This window comes from Schistocerca cancellata, chromosome 4 (assembly GCF_023864275.1).
Source record: "Schistocerca cancellata isolate TAMUIC-IGC-003103 chromosome 4, iqSchCanc2.1, whole genome shotgun sequence".
Classification (NCBI taxonomy): domain Eukaryota; kingdom Metazoa; phylum Arthropoda; class Insecta; order Orthoptera; family Acrididae; genus Schistocerca; species Schistocerca cancellata.
In genome coordinates, this window is record NC_064629.1 from 240,272,535 (window position 1) to 240,287,791 (window position 15,257).

Sequence of the window (15,257 nt, forward strand, 5' to 3'; positions counted from 1 at the left end):
CATCTAATGGCATAAAACAGAGATGACATTCTCTCTGCTGATATGTTTGTGTGCTGATAACTCTTAATGTAAACCAAATATTCAGCATAAAAAATATGTTTCTTACACATTCTACACAATTATGGTTTATATTTCATTTGACAGTATACTTGTCCTCCTTTAGCCTCAGGTTCAAGATGTTCCTTTCAATTTTCCTTATTTAACCTCAAATTCAAGATGCTTTTTTATTTATGTTCAGTTTTGTTCATTGATTATTACATAACTGTAAATGTCTTCCTTTTTCCATGGGTAATTATGGTATTGATATTATTGAGAGCCATGAAGAGAGAATTCTCCAACATACAAGGCTCACTGGAGGTATCTTAGTCTTAAGAGATGGACAGAATGCATAATTACCTCCTAATAGCCAGTCAGAGATAGTCTTTAAAAGGATTCTTTATAATGATATAATGACTGGCAGTTTTGAAGTCATACTTCCTGGTATAATGACTCAGTATGTCTCCAATGCAGTAACTTTCATATCTATTTCAGGTGTGATGTGACCTTTAAAGGCATCCAATGCTGGCATAGGTATCTTACTAAGCATTACATCAGATTTCCAGCTCAAGACAGCAATTCATCATTAGCTCTGTTTTGCCATCTAGTTGTTATCTTGGCAACACATCACTAACCCATTTGTTAAGTATTCCTTGGCAAAAGTTTTACAGTTCAAAATAATATTCGGGAAGGGGGAAGAGGCAGCTTTCCACCTCTAAAGTACAAGGGCATGCTAAAAAGTAATGCCTCCAAAAATTGTGTGTGTAAATTCTTCAAGCTTTTTAAATAAAATAAATGTTATTAATATTTTATGTCTTTATTCTTCACATCTACATATTTGCAGCCTTCTGTAACTAGACAGCTCCAAATTGTCACATGTAATTTGGCAGTGTGTAACATAACTATGTTAGTGTGTGAGAAAGAGTGTGCTGTAATCAAAATTTGAATATGAAGTGCTGTGACACCTGCAACAATCCGATGCCTTGGGTTCACTATCATTCCATATAATACTGACTTGGCACCATCCAAGTTTCATTTGTTTCCAATACTTAGAGAAAACCTTCGATGACTTCACTTTGGTAATGATGAAACGTTGTATGCAGAGCTGAGGTTGTGGCTCCATCAGCAAAGTCAAACATTCTACAGTGACAGTATCAAAAAAATGGTCTCCCACTGTAAAAATGTGTTTGTTACCAGGATCACTACATTGAGAAATAAATATGTAAACATGAAGAATAAAGATGCAAAATGTTAGTAACATTTGTTTTCTTTTGAAAGCTTTAAGAGTTTTCACAAAAAAAATTCAGGGACATTACTTTTCAGCATACCCTCATAACTGCTAATATCATGCTAATTTGTTTTTCTTTTCCAGCTGTTTTTAATGAGATACTTTTCATCCCTTTACGGCCCACTGGCATATTGTTCCAGATATCCTAAAAGGTAGATGCTTCATTGGTGACGTCAATCTGGTGTAAATGGTCAGAGTGCTGTTGCCATGATCACATTTAGATTATTTGCCTCTGGAAGTTGACTAGTATCTCAGTAAACTCTTATTGCAGTCTCTATGCTAATAAAGTTCTTCGCTGGGCAGAAAGATCATTTCATCTGTGGCACCAACTGATACTCTCAAGGAATTGTGTCTGTAATATGTTTAAAGTCTTCACAACTTCCAAGGCCTTCAACTGGATTATTTGTCAATAGACAGGTATCCCATCTTCTTTTCTCTTCTACAAAAAAAGGAACCCTAGCTTCATGATATTTTGCAGATTTTGGCCCTCAGTATGGTTTCCTTGGTAACATGATGAATTGCAGCTTATTCCCCAATGCTGCACATTTTGATACAAACCATACTTTTTATCAGCATCTGTACGAGATGTATTCTTCACATAATAAATAACTATGAGTTTAAAATTTGCATCATAACTGCCTTGAATTCCAAAGAGTGCTGATAATTTTTTTCACTTTACCATGTGATAGTTAAATTTTACTCTTTACTTAGAGAAAAGTGTACCTGTCCTGTCACGAAAAGTAATGGAGCTTTGAGCACAATAATAGTCACATCACTTCAAACTAAGGAATGAGCACTAAAGTTGAAGATTTTACAATCTGAAAATATACCAGTTCATTTAGGGCTGTGCAGATAAGTGACATCCCAATTTTTTGTGTCCAAGTTTTAGGGAAATAGTACAGCTTATATTTAGGACAATATAGTGTTTTAGATCTGATAAATATTTTATTAAGTCTTAGTCAGCAACAGATAATGCCAAAGATGAGGGATGGAGAGAAACATAAAACTGTTATAGAATTACAAAGATTGTTCTGCTGAACTATCTAGATATGGAACACTGTATGAAAGATGAGTAAACCGACATCCTGTGAGTCAATTTTACCTATGGGGTTTCCAACGCAAAAGAACTAGCTAGAAAATACCTACTCAGCTAATCAAGAGAAATACAGTATAGCAGTGAAGTGCAGTTATCAGCAATGGAGGCACATACAGTTAACTGCTCATACGGCTTATGTTCTGTGAGAATAAATCAACAGAGGATCAAAACTAGGATGGCTAGGTACAAACAATACCCTCAGGTGCATGCACCATGATTTTTTTTTTTTTTAATTGCGAACAGGGGTTCCTGTATGATGCTGCATGAGATCTGTGATTCATTTTTTTCCCTTGGAGTGCTCTGGATAGTACTTCTGCAGTGACATTACTGCAACTAGGCTCCACTGACTTTTGAGATATCTGCTACATAAACCGGTTCATTGCAACAGTTCTTTATAGTCAACTCAGTACCAGAAAATGACAAGGCAATTATTAAAGTAGGAACATGCAAACAGTATACACAGGAAGTAAACATCTCTAGGACTCAAGATGCACTCAGATTGGATGAAGACAGCGGGAACAGTACAGAGAACAACTGCATATAGTGGTTGGTTCTTCATTTTCTGCAACAGAATATACTATGCTACTTGACAAAATCAATAGTTTTCAACTGAATGTCTACATAGTCACTTCTCATTTCTCTGTCACTATTTGCAATCTTAGAACTTACTTTTCACAAATAATGTGGTTCAGTTTTATTGTTCTGAGAGACCTGTAGGTATGAAGGTATGATTCTTGCCACTACTCCAAGATTGCTTTGACCACCACAGTGCTTCTCTAGGTGTTGTGTTACTGAAAGGGGTACACACTTGCTTTCCTCCAACCTAAGAATCTATCAATCCAGTGAGTTATAGACAGACTTCTACTTCAACGTACAATATGACATATTTAACATACTTAAAGCACTGACTTAAGAGAAGATTAAGTTACATGGCAATAGACAGTTCAAGATTAATTAGAAATTAAAGCCTGACTCTTCCAAGTTTGCTATATTAAACTTTGCTCTTGAACACCTAGTCATGCTAGATTAGTAATACCATTTGATAGCAATAATAACAATTACAACAATGAAATTGCAAGTTACTGTACATAAAACCAAGGAAACTAAAGTTTAATGAAAGTAAAGTATGAAAAATGAAAATCTGAAATATATTTCAGATGAATTTGATGTTTATTGTGATTAATGTATGAATGTAGAGTTCCACAGTGGTAATATTGAATAAAATGTTCTCGAGCTTCCAGCTATGCCAAGTGGTTAAAATTGAATGAAATTTTGACCATGGACTCCTTGGCCATTGTCAAGTGAAATGACAGCTGACGGGCTGCTTGTAGGCCCTTATATACTCTAGCTACTGGCTATGATGTCACTGGTGCTCATCTCATTGCCACATTTAGGCACATGTTGACTTGGTGTCCAATGCGCCTGCTTCAACCTCACTATTACAAGGTACCAAGCTGTGCTGAGCTGCAGGCCACCATATCTATCAAAGTTGTTGTCACTCATTTTTATTTCAATGGCTTCCTTAATTAAAAAGTCCCAGAAACCATTAGTGTGTGCCATGACAGAGGTTTCATCAAATTTGTTCCAGTGATAATTTTCAATAGCTTCCTCAACTAAAGTGGATTTTTTGGGGTAGCATAGGTGATAAAAACTCTTATGCTCCTCCTGTCATTGTTCTACAGTGTACACTCTATGTCTAACGTAAGACTGGCCAAACTGACAAGGTATGGATTTTTGTTGAAGGCCTGGAGTTCAATTTGATTTTGTGCTTTTTCAGCAGGCAGTTTATCTTGCCAAACATGGAGCTACAGAATAGCAAAAAAGCAAGTCTTTTATCCTGCTTCTCATCAGTGGTCTCAGCATGATTCTTATTTGAGATCAATTTACTTATTTGGTTCTTGTTGTAGCCACTGCTCCTGAAGACCTCAGACAGATGGCTCAGCTCAGAGCTGATGGTGTGTGAATACAGGTTTGTGTGCATAGGAGTTCTGTTGACATTGTAGCCAACACATTCATTTAGTTTGAAATGGCAGTGCATCATCTTTGTCTAGTTTCACAGTGTACTGTATTTTGTTGTTGATGCTGATGAGATACTCCAAGAATTCAAATTTTTTCAAGTCCATGGGGCCAATGATCAATGTGTTGTTAAAATATCAGAAGCAACAACTAGGCTTTAATGAGGCCATGTCTAAGAAAATGTCCTCAAAATTCTCCATAAAAATTTTTGTAACACCTGAAGCTAATGTGCCTCCCTTCGCAATGTCAACCATCTGATCACAATACAGTTGGACAGAAAATAAGATGACATAAGAGTGTGTCTAAAGAGCTTGACAACATTACTATCAAACAACTGGGATACTAGATCCAAAGAGTCTTTCATAGGCACATTCGTAAACAGTGCTACCATATCAAAAGTGCCCATAATGTCACTAAGTCAAAGACAGTTAATTTGGCTGATTCTCAGGAAAACAATGCTATGAGCAGTCACAGTGACCAGGACTGAGTACAATGGCTGCATGCACTATGCAATGATGCAAGAATTGAGATTCTCCCCGCTGACATGCTGTAATTATGGAACATACACACTATGATACAAAGAGCATGAAAAGAAACTTTATTTTTTGTCATTCTGTGGTTCTGTTTCAGGCAAGGTAAACTACCTGCTAAAAAGACACAAAACCAAATCAATCTTCAGGCCTCTGTCAAAAATCAAGCAACTACTGAGTCTAGTTTCAGACAAGTCCCAGAATGCTTGGGGCCTACAAGATACCTTGGCAGTGTGATCAATCTTAAAACAAACAGTGTGCTCTGTAGGACAAAGCAGAAAGGAGAATGATAGGTTTTATCACTGGCAATATCCTGAAAAATCCACTATGGCTGAACACATTCTAGAAAAGTCACCAGATCAAATTTGACAAAATGTCTGTGGTGGCTCTCACTAATGGCTCCTGGGATTGTGTAATTACATAATCCATTGAAATAAGAATCAGTGGCAACATCCTTAATAGAGATGGCAGCCTGCAGCTCAGAACAGTGTGGGATCCAAGGACAGTGAGGCTGAAGCAGGCACCTTGAACATGGAGTCAATGTATACCAATATATGTTGGTGCCATGAGCACCAATGACATCACAGCTGGCAGCTAAAGTATATAAGAGCATACAAGCAGTCCAACAACAGCCATTCCACATGAAAATGGCCTGGGAGTGCTTGGTTGAAAGCTCATGGTGTTAAAACCACTTGATGTAGCTGAAAACCAGAGAACATTTTATTCATATTAATAGCTGCTTCATCACAAGGAAAATCAAACTACAGCAGTATTTTGACCATATGTCAACTGGAGGAAATAGTGGATAAAATAAAGAACATTAGGCTCTGAGAATCAAAAGAGACAAAACAGCTATAGATGTTAGTCTACAAGTGTGTTCAGTAGTTTGGTTTACAGTTAGTAATGTGATTCTTCATAGGTATAAAGAAGGTGATCTTTAGAAAGTCAAAGGAGTTGGAATTGATACGTGATCTAGTGACATGAGATGCTTTCCACTAATGTTGCATGCTCTTGTTTCTGGGATTGCATTAAGCAATAGTAATGAGATAATCATTGTAAATCCTATATTAAGGAAAAGAGGTTGAGTTTACTAGAAGATTATTAGTGGTAATGAGAAATCCGTGTCCAAAATATGATTTTCTGAGAAAGTCATGCTAATAAATGCATGGTAAATATATATCTCAAGCAAAAGCATTAAAAACACTTTTATTTGATAAAATATGTGTTATGGGTTACCAGTTTGCATACTGAAAATATTCAGTGATAAAAGGCTTTTTATCTTTGAATAACATGGTAACATGCTTACCTTGAATATGTCATCCAAGTTTTTTATTCCAAACTTCAGTATGGTGGCAAGAGTTCTGGCATATCGTGCTCTTTTCTTCATTTCCTTCTAAAATTTAAAAGCAGAGTATTATTTCTCACATAACAACTGACATAGTTCTAATGTAACATTTCTTCATTTTATGATACTTTTTCTATACATACATTTCTGGCACACATTGACAAATGTCTCAGCACACAGCACAACTATAAGTGTAAACAATAACCCAAATCAACTTTCATCTTTAAATGATACTATGCTTTACTGTGAAATGTCAAGAAATTCTTTCATCTTAAAGTATCATTGCAGAATTTTCTCCACATAATGGAGGCAGTAGCCTTATGTTATTCTTAAAGTTTCCATAATAGTCATATACTAAGCTGACACTTGTAGTGACTACAATTCCGAAATTAATCCACTAATTTTTTTCAGCACTAATATGTTACAAAATATATGCTCTGATATTAAGCTTGAGGAAATAAGGATACTGCTACTTATGCACAAAAATAAAGTGAGGAAGCCAGGCTGCACTATATAACCCTTAAGAAGTTGGACCAATATGAAATAAAATCAGCTAAATCTAAAGTAAATGATGAGGATACCACAGGATCAAAAAACAGTTGTAAAATAGTTTGGAATATTGTAAAAAGTGAGATCAATATGGGCAAAGGGCAAACCACAGTCCTAATAGACTGCAATACCCTTAACAAATACACTATAGACTGTGCCAGCTCCCATTTTTCATTTAATACATATAATTATATTACTCGTTCAGCAGCTGTGTCTCTGCTTAAGCAACCAAAATCAGTATCCAAAAAATAACTTAAAAACACATAAACAGAGGATTGCTATGGAGATAGTAACAGTACTATTAAACATGTAGCCTCAGCAATTATGAAGCCACTAACATACCTGGCAAATCATATTCTCGATGAAGGTGTGTTCCCAAATGTCTGAAAATGACAATTACACTCCCAGTCTATAAGAAAGATGAAAGAAAAATGCCAAACAACTGTAGACCCATATCAACAGTTCCCATTATATCAAGTCATAGAAAACAGTATAAAAATGCAAATTTACAATTATTTTGAAAGTAATAAATTAGTGAGTAATAGCCAGTTTGGCTTTTGATCTCAGCAACCAACAAAAAATGCAATCGAGTGTCTCCTCAATAACATAGATGAAGGATTTGAGAACAAGAAACTCACTTGTGCAACAGTGTTAGACATAACTAAAGACTCTGAATCTGTCACAATTGACAATGATATAAAATCTGGAACATTATGGTGCTGTAGATAAGCCATTAGAACTATTTCAGTCATACCTAAGCAACAGGATACAATTAGTAAAAGCAAACAACAAAATGTCAACAACAATGAAAACAAGGAGAGGAATCCCATGGATCACTGCTTGGTCCTTTCCTGTTCATTGTGTATACCAATGACTTCCCAAATTACATTCCATGTGACAATTTATTGTATGCTGATGCCATGACACTAATTACATATGAAGAAAATCTGCCAGATGTCTCAGAATACAACAAAGTAGTAACTGAAATGAGCAGTGACTAGTGCAGGGCTGGTCTTTTATCTACAAATAAAATAAAAACTGAGGAAATTTACTTTGCCATGAAGACATTTAAACAAGATACAAAAAGCATTAAATTATTCTGATTGGATTTAGATCAAAAACTCACATGGGTAAGTAAATAAAGTATCTATGTGACAAACTAGCTCATACACTCTTCCTACTGTAGAAGCTGGGACACACTGTTAGTAAAAATTTACTAATTTAAGAATACTTTTCTTTATTTCAGTCACAACTGCAATATGAAGTGCTACTTTGGGGTAACTCAGTAAGTTCAAGTACCATTTTCAACTAGCAGGCCGGCCGGGGTGGCCAAGCGGTTCTAGGTGCTACAGTCTGGAATCGCATGACCGCTACGGTCGCAGGTTCGAATCCTGCCTCGGGCATGGATGTGTGTGCTGTCCTTAGGTTAGTTAGGTTTAAGTAGTTCTAAGTTCTAGGGGACTGATGACCTTAGAAGTTAAGTCTCATAGTGCTCAGAGCCATTTGAACCATTTTTTTCAACTAGCAGAAAAAGGCAGTTAGATGCATATATGAGATCTAGCACCAAGACGAAGCTGCAAAAAACACTCTAAAGAAATCAAAAAATGACACTGCCTAGTATTTATATCTACAACTGTTTAACATATGCTAAAGAAAACATGAGCAGTTTTAACTTAAGGTCCACATCCACAATACCTGAAACAATAGTAACCTAGATCTTCCATACTCAAAACTGACATTAAAGCATAAGAACCATAAGTAACTATGTTCAAAACTCTACAAAACACTCCTAAAGACAGTGAGAGATTTACCAATGAATATTTTTAAGCATATCTTAGAAGTGTAGTCAAGTGCATGCCATACTACATTATGAAGTACGCCTATATGTATGTGACAATAATGTATAAGCATTTAATTATTATTATTATTATTATTATTATTATTACTGTTATTATTATATTAACATTGTATAGTACCACTGTGTTGATGATTATTGTATTATCACAATTATTGTAGCATATTTATCTATTTTTCCTGCACATGTACTATTCAACAAAATGACTGAAAGACAAATAAAGATCCTATTCTAGTCTAAAACTTATGATGATAAAATGGTAGCTTGAAGAGCACATTTTTCCTGTATACAAACTGTAAGATTTATTATATTCTTTCAGTTCTACAGATGAATGAATAACAGAAATAAAATACAAAGACAGTGAAATACAACACATTTCTAGTCTTTGCAGCAGTGAGCTAGTATGTTCTACCACAAGGCTCTGTTCTGGGACGTGTCCTATTTCTGCTTTATGTATGTGACTTGGCTGATAAAATACATGGTGGAACCACAGTACTCTTTGCAGATAACTGTAATATTCTAATTATATCACACAGTGAGGGAAAGTCTGCAGGAAACATCAGTTATGCACAGCTTAGTACAGTGGTTCAGGACCTCATCATAAATTCTTAAAAAACTGTGGCAGTTAACTTTCACGCCATGCAAAACCTCCATCCTGCAAACCCTGTTTTTACCATTGAAGGAAAAAAAGGTCTCAAAAGTCAGTAATTTTGAGGCATACCCATTCAGAAGGATCTGAAGTGGAAGATGCATCTTACCTATCTAAATAAATAACTGAATACACAAATGTATGCAGCTAGGATTCACACTCAAATTACAAGCTGCTCATCAATGTACCATTGTAATATATAGTCACTACTGATGTATGGAATAATTTTTTGTGGGAATTCCTCAATTAAACACACACATACATTATCAGGTTGATAATGAAAGCTAAATGCAGTGATTCTTGGAGATTCATTTCTAAAAGCCTGCAAAGACTGTCTCTTCCTTGTTTGTGTATTTATGAAATACTAATTTTTACAGAAGGGACCATCTTAAAAAAAAAGAAAACTTATTCAAACATGACTATGATAAACATGCATATGAAACAAAGCAGAAGCTGAACTTTCGCATAAGCACAGTTAAGTACAAACTTATACAAAAGAGGAGTGTATCATACTGGAGTTATGTTATATGAGGGCTGTACAGAAAGTAAGGTTCGATTGGTTGCAAAATGGAATCCACTGTGAAAATCAAAAATATTTTATTTGCAACAGTTATCTACACCTTCCAGTTACTTCTCTACATAGTCACTGCTCTGCCTTAGACATCTGTTGTAGCATTGTACCAACTTTCAAATACCCTTGTCACAGAAGGCAGCCCCCAGTGCTTTCCACTAAATCTCTATAATAGTCTATAGCTTGTTGTCTGTGCCAAAATGTTGTCTTCATAGCCAGCAGTTCTGGTGAGCAGAAATGATACTCAGAGGGAGCCAATTGGGCACTTTATTGTGGGAGATCAAATATTCCCATTGAAAATGCTTCTGGAGCTTCTTCAAAATTTGGTTTGAAATAATTTTAAAAATACTATTGATGCAATTTCCACTCACAAATAAAAGATTTCAATTAGATTTGGCAGATAAATTCAATGGCAAGATTCTCTGGTATTACAGCAGTCCAAAATACCCAAGGATGGGTCACTATTCTGAGAAAACTACCTTCACAAATAATTGTAGCAAAATCAAAATCAGGAACAATATACCACATTCCAGAAATTATCATATACCTTCTTGTGAAAATGAAAGTTTCTACTCACTATATAGTGGAGATGCTGAGTGGCAGATAGGCACAAGAAAAAGATTCTCACAGTTAACACTTTCACCCATTAAGGCCTTCATCGACAATAGACAACAGAGGGACAGAGGTAGTGTTTGAACACAACCTTTCCCAATGCTCGACATATTCCAAACCAACAACAATCTTCCTAGTCGCCATGACCCACTATATCCTCACCCACAATTACTTCTCCTTTGGAGGCATTACTTACAAACAAATCTGGGGTAAGGCTATGGGCATCCAAATGGTACCATCCTATGCCAACCTATTCATGGGCGATCTAGAGGAATCCTTCCAAAAAGCCCAGAATCCTAAATGCCTCACCTGGTTCAGAATCACTAATGACATCTTTGCTATCTGGATTGAATGTGGGGACACCCTATCCACATTCCTCCAAAACCTCAACTACTTCTCCCCATTTGCTTCACCTTGTCCTACTCAGTCCAACCCTACATGTTGACCTCCACCTCAAAAATGGCTACATCAGTACTAACCACAAACAATACCTCCACTTTGACAGCTGCCACCCGTTCCATACCAAGAAGTCCCTTTTGTACAGCCTAGCCTAGCAGTAATGAGCAGTCCCTCTTGAAATATACTCAGAGTCTCACTGAAGCCTTCACTGACTGTAGTTATCCTCCCAACCTTGTACAAAAAATAATCTACCATGCCTTATCTTTTCAGTCTCCCACCACCTCCGAGAGTCCCACTGTCCGGTCACAGAGGAGCATTACCCTTGTCACTCAGTACCATCCAGGATTGGAGCAACTGAATTACATTGCCTTTCAGGGTTTCAATTACCTCTTGTCATGCCCTGAAATGAGAAATGTCCTGCCCAGTATCCTTCCCATCCTTCCCACAGTGGTATTCTGTCATCCACCAAACCTACACAATACACTCGTCCATCCTTACACAACCCCTGCTCCCAATCCCTTAACTCATGGCTCATACCATTGTAGTAGACCTAGATGCAAGACCTGTCCCATACATCCTCTCACCACCACTTACTCCAGTCTGGTTACTAAAATCACCTATCCCACCAAAGGCAGGGCTACCTTTGAAACCAGTCATGTGATCTAAAAGCTAAGCTGCAACCACTATGCTGCATTCTATGTAGGCATGACAAACAACAGGCTGTCTGTCCACATTAGTGGTCACTGACAAACTGTGGCCAAGAAACAAGTAGACCACCCTGTTGCTGAACACGCTGCCAAACATGATATCCTTCATTTCAATAAATGCTTCGCAGCCTGTGCTATATGGATCCTTCCCACCAACACCAGCTTTTCTGAATTGCTCAGGTGGGAACTTTCCCTGCAGTACATCCTATGTTCCCATAACCCCCCCGGCCTCACTGTCCTCACCCATCCAGCCCCTTCCCTGTTCCCATTCCAGCACTACAAAGCTGTCATTCCACCATTATACCCAGTCTTTTTACAGCAGCACTTCACTGTCCACCACCCCCACCATACTATCCCTCCCTCTCCTCGCCCCAGCCTCCTCCTTACCCTCACCCAGTTGCCACTCCCATCATGCACTGGTGTGTGTGTGTGTGTGTGTGTGTGTGTGTGTGTGTGTGTGTTTTGTCTATTGTTGATGAAGGCTTTAATAGCTGAAAGCTTTAATTGTGAGAGTAGCAACTTTCATTTTCATAATATTGTTACATTCCATCATAGGTTTTCCATTGTTTGACATATACCTTCTCGGTATTACAGCATTCCTTCATACATCACCTTTCACAGAGCCCATCAATAGGGAGAAATATAAGGGGTTGCAGAACAAATCAAAATATATATTTACCATAGAAATACAACTTTGGTGAACTATTTGTAGCATCTTTAAAGATGGGCAGCACCATAGGTGACTGTGAGGTGCGAGGTGGGTGTGGTTGGGGTGGGGGTGGGGGTGGGGGGGGGGGGGTGGGGGTGGAGGAGAGGAGGTGGGAGCAGGCAAGAAACAGAAAAAATTGCAACTTTTTGTGCTAGAAGAGAGCGAGAGAGACAGAAAAATTGTGTGCTGTCTCAAAGAGGAAAAATAATGTGATCTCCAGGATTGGGAACTTCTAGAAGTCTATGGGTGCAACACAGTGCCACTTGCAATCATAAAGCTACAAGTTCTGCATTCCAGTTGGTATGTTGTACAAGAATATGACAGACTGGAGGGATGAATATGACCTTGGTGCAGTAATAGGTTGCTGAAAATTGATTCTACTGGCCAACTTGAGGATGGTTTTGACAGGTTTCTGACAATCTATTTGTTTATTGGCCCTGGGCTACACTTTTTCTAACCAACTCAAATAGATGTAGCTTCCAAAGCACATTTTGTTCAACATCAGTTATGCCAGATAACACTAAAAAATTGGAATCATAAAAGTTTTGCAATAAATCCCTTAAAAGGTGAAATCCCATAAGCAAACAAAGTCTTATAGATGGCATCGTCAGAGTTGAATAAGACATTTTTAAAGCTTGTTTACTGTTTCTCCACTTAAAGGGGTCTATGTCATTTTTCTTCACACACAGCAAGGATTTCTGTCATTCTGACCTTTTTCCCTTGTTTCATATTTTTAATTTTCAGCTGTAATATGGCTGTAACATTGGGTAGTTTCATATTTAAAATATTTTGTATTATTCTGTGAAGTGTACACAGGAGGATTTTAATGAAACGTGCAAGTATTTCAGCTTTACAGCACAATGAAAGAGCAATCACAAAAATACGGAAGTTTATAGTACACATGAGGGAGAATAAAAGAGGCTAATTTTAATAAATTGAAAGTGAATGCATGGGCATGGATCCTGCAGTGTCCTCAAGAGATCTGTGTGAGGAAATATTATCAGCAAACTGTATAAAGTGATGACTATGTAATGGTGACATCAGAGGACACCATATAAAAAAAAATTATAATCTGAAAGGAAATGAATGACCATCCTACATATAGAACATACCACAACACTGCTGCCATCACTGAAATTAACTGAAATGAAATGTGTGTACAAAAGCGCATGCAGAAGAACTATATACACATCAAAGTTCTGTAGATTATCAGCAAATCATCCAGCACAAATGTAATCTGTATCATGATTGTGACAAATTTTGAAGCTTTTTCTCAAATTCTAGGACAAAATATGACATCATAAGTTTTCCTGGTGAACTGAATTTCTACACCTCTCACTAAAACTAGTGCAGAAACATAAATACATGTGCACTGAGGACAGGTTGTGCTTTGTTAAGACCTATCTCGAGCTGAATACCACAAATGATCCAACATACACAATATTGTTCTTAATGCCATGCTACAGCAAAATTTTGCAGTGTTGACTAAGATGACTAGTTAATCAGTCAGTAGTCACACTTCATGGAAAAGGCCAAAGTTATATGTTTCCTACAGTAATTTCAGTTTCAGACAACAGTTGATCATATGTTTTTGAAATTTCATAATTCAATAGATGATGAATGACTGCAATTGTCATTTATTCAGCTTTGAATATTTGTCTACATTTAGTAATAACTAATTAATTAAAGTAGGAGAGATAAGTTCTATGAAAAATTGAAATCTTATCTAACTCATATTAAACTAAAGCTAATTTAATATATGTGTTTTGTTGTGATAAACAGCTGTTTACTTGATATTATTAATGATAATCTACATTCTATTCAAATCATCATTATATCTTTCATAAACTCTTCCACAAAACTCTACATCAGAGTATCATATAGTTATTTTTTTCCAGTGGGCCTAGCTCATGTGCAGAATATTCTCACACTTTTGTTTGTTGTAAATTATCATTCCCTTATATTGTGTAGTCTGGACCCATAATGTCAGTCAGTGATAAAATGCAAAAATCTACCCAGTTTATGGTATTGTAAGCACAATTTCCTTGAATGATTTCAAATTGATACACAAAAAATTACAGTTTCAAGTATCTATAGGGACTGCAATTGTTGCAGTTTTCTAAATAATGGGGGTCATTGGCTAACTCAGAAGCAGAGTACACATGTTCCTGATTACTTCTAGTGGCACCATGACACATAATATGCTACTTCGGATTCACCAGATAATAATACCATATTTATAACATATTGAAACTCACTATGGCATGTAGTTTTGCCTGTGTTTTTGTCAGCAGCATTGGATAATGAATGCAATGCAAATGAAAAACTGCATAATTTATTTTCTAGATACTCAACATGTGAATGGACAAAGGGAGAAAGGAAATGGGAAGCAAGAGGGAGTAGGCACATGGGATATGAATTCCGCAGGGAGACTCAGCACATGCATGGGATAGGCTAGCAGATTTCTGCTAGTGCCTAGCCATTATCAAGGCACTATTTCTTAATTTTGATGCATGTTAGTTCCCTGTTGTTTTGGCCCCAGTCACAGTTACTAGAATACTACAGTAGTATTCTAGAAACTGTGACTGACACCTGAACAACAGGGAACTAACATGCATCGAAATTAAGAAATAGTGCATTGATAATGGCTAGGCACTAGCCAAAATCTGGATTTGTGTAATGAAACCAGCAAAAAGGATTTGCTGCACTCTATCATTTATAAATTTAGGAGTAGTTGTTTTGCAAGAAGTCAGAAAATGGTGTATGACTCCAGATTGATATTCAATTGTTTCTAGTCGCTACCAATACATTCAATACAGGATGCTAGTACACTGGCATTGTAGTAGCCACATTGTTCCTGTGTTAATGTCACTTGTGATTATAATCTTATACAGA

General features: G+C 36.8%; 1 protein-coding gene across 1 annotated transcript in view; it reads right to left on the reverse strand.

The window, feature by feature from the left end:
• Positions 1-15,257, reverse strand: part of LOC126184041 (inactive phospholipase C-like protein 2) — a 749,749-nt gene that overhangs the window by 18,127 nt on the left and 716,365 nt on the right. Inside the window, exon 18 of the mRNA XM_049926398.1 lies at positions 6,273-6,359. Within this exon, the coding sequence (XP_049782355.1) occupies positions 6,273-6,359 (87 nt within the window). The remainder of the gene's footprint in view (positions 1-6,272; positions 6,360-15,257) is intronic.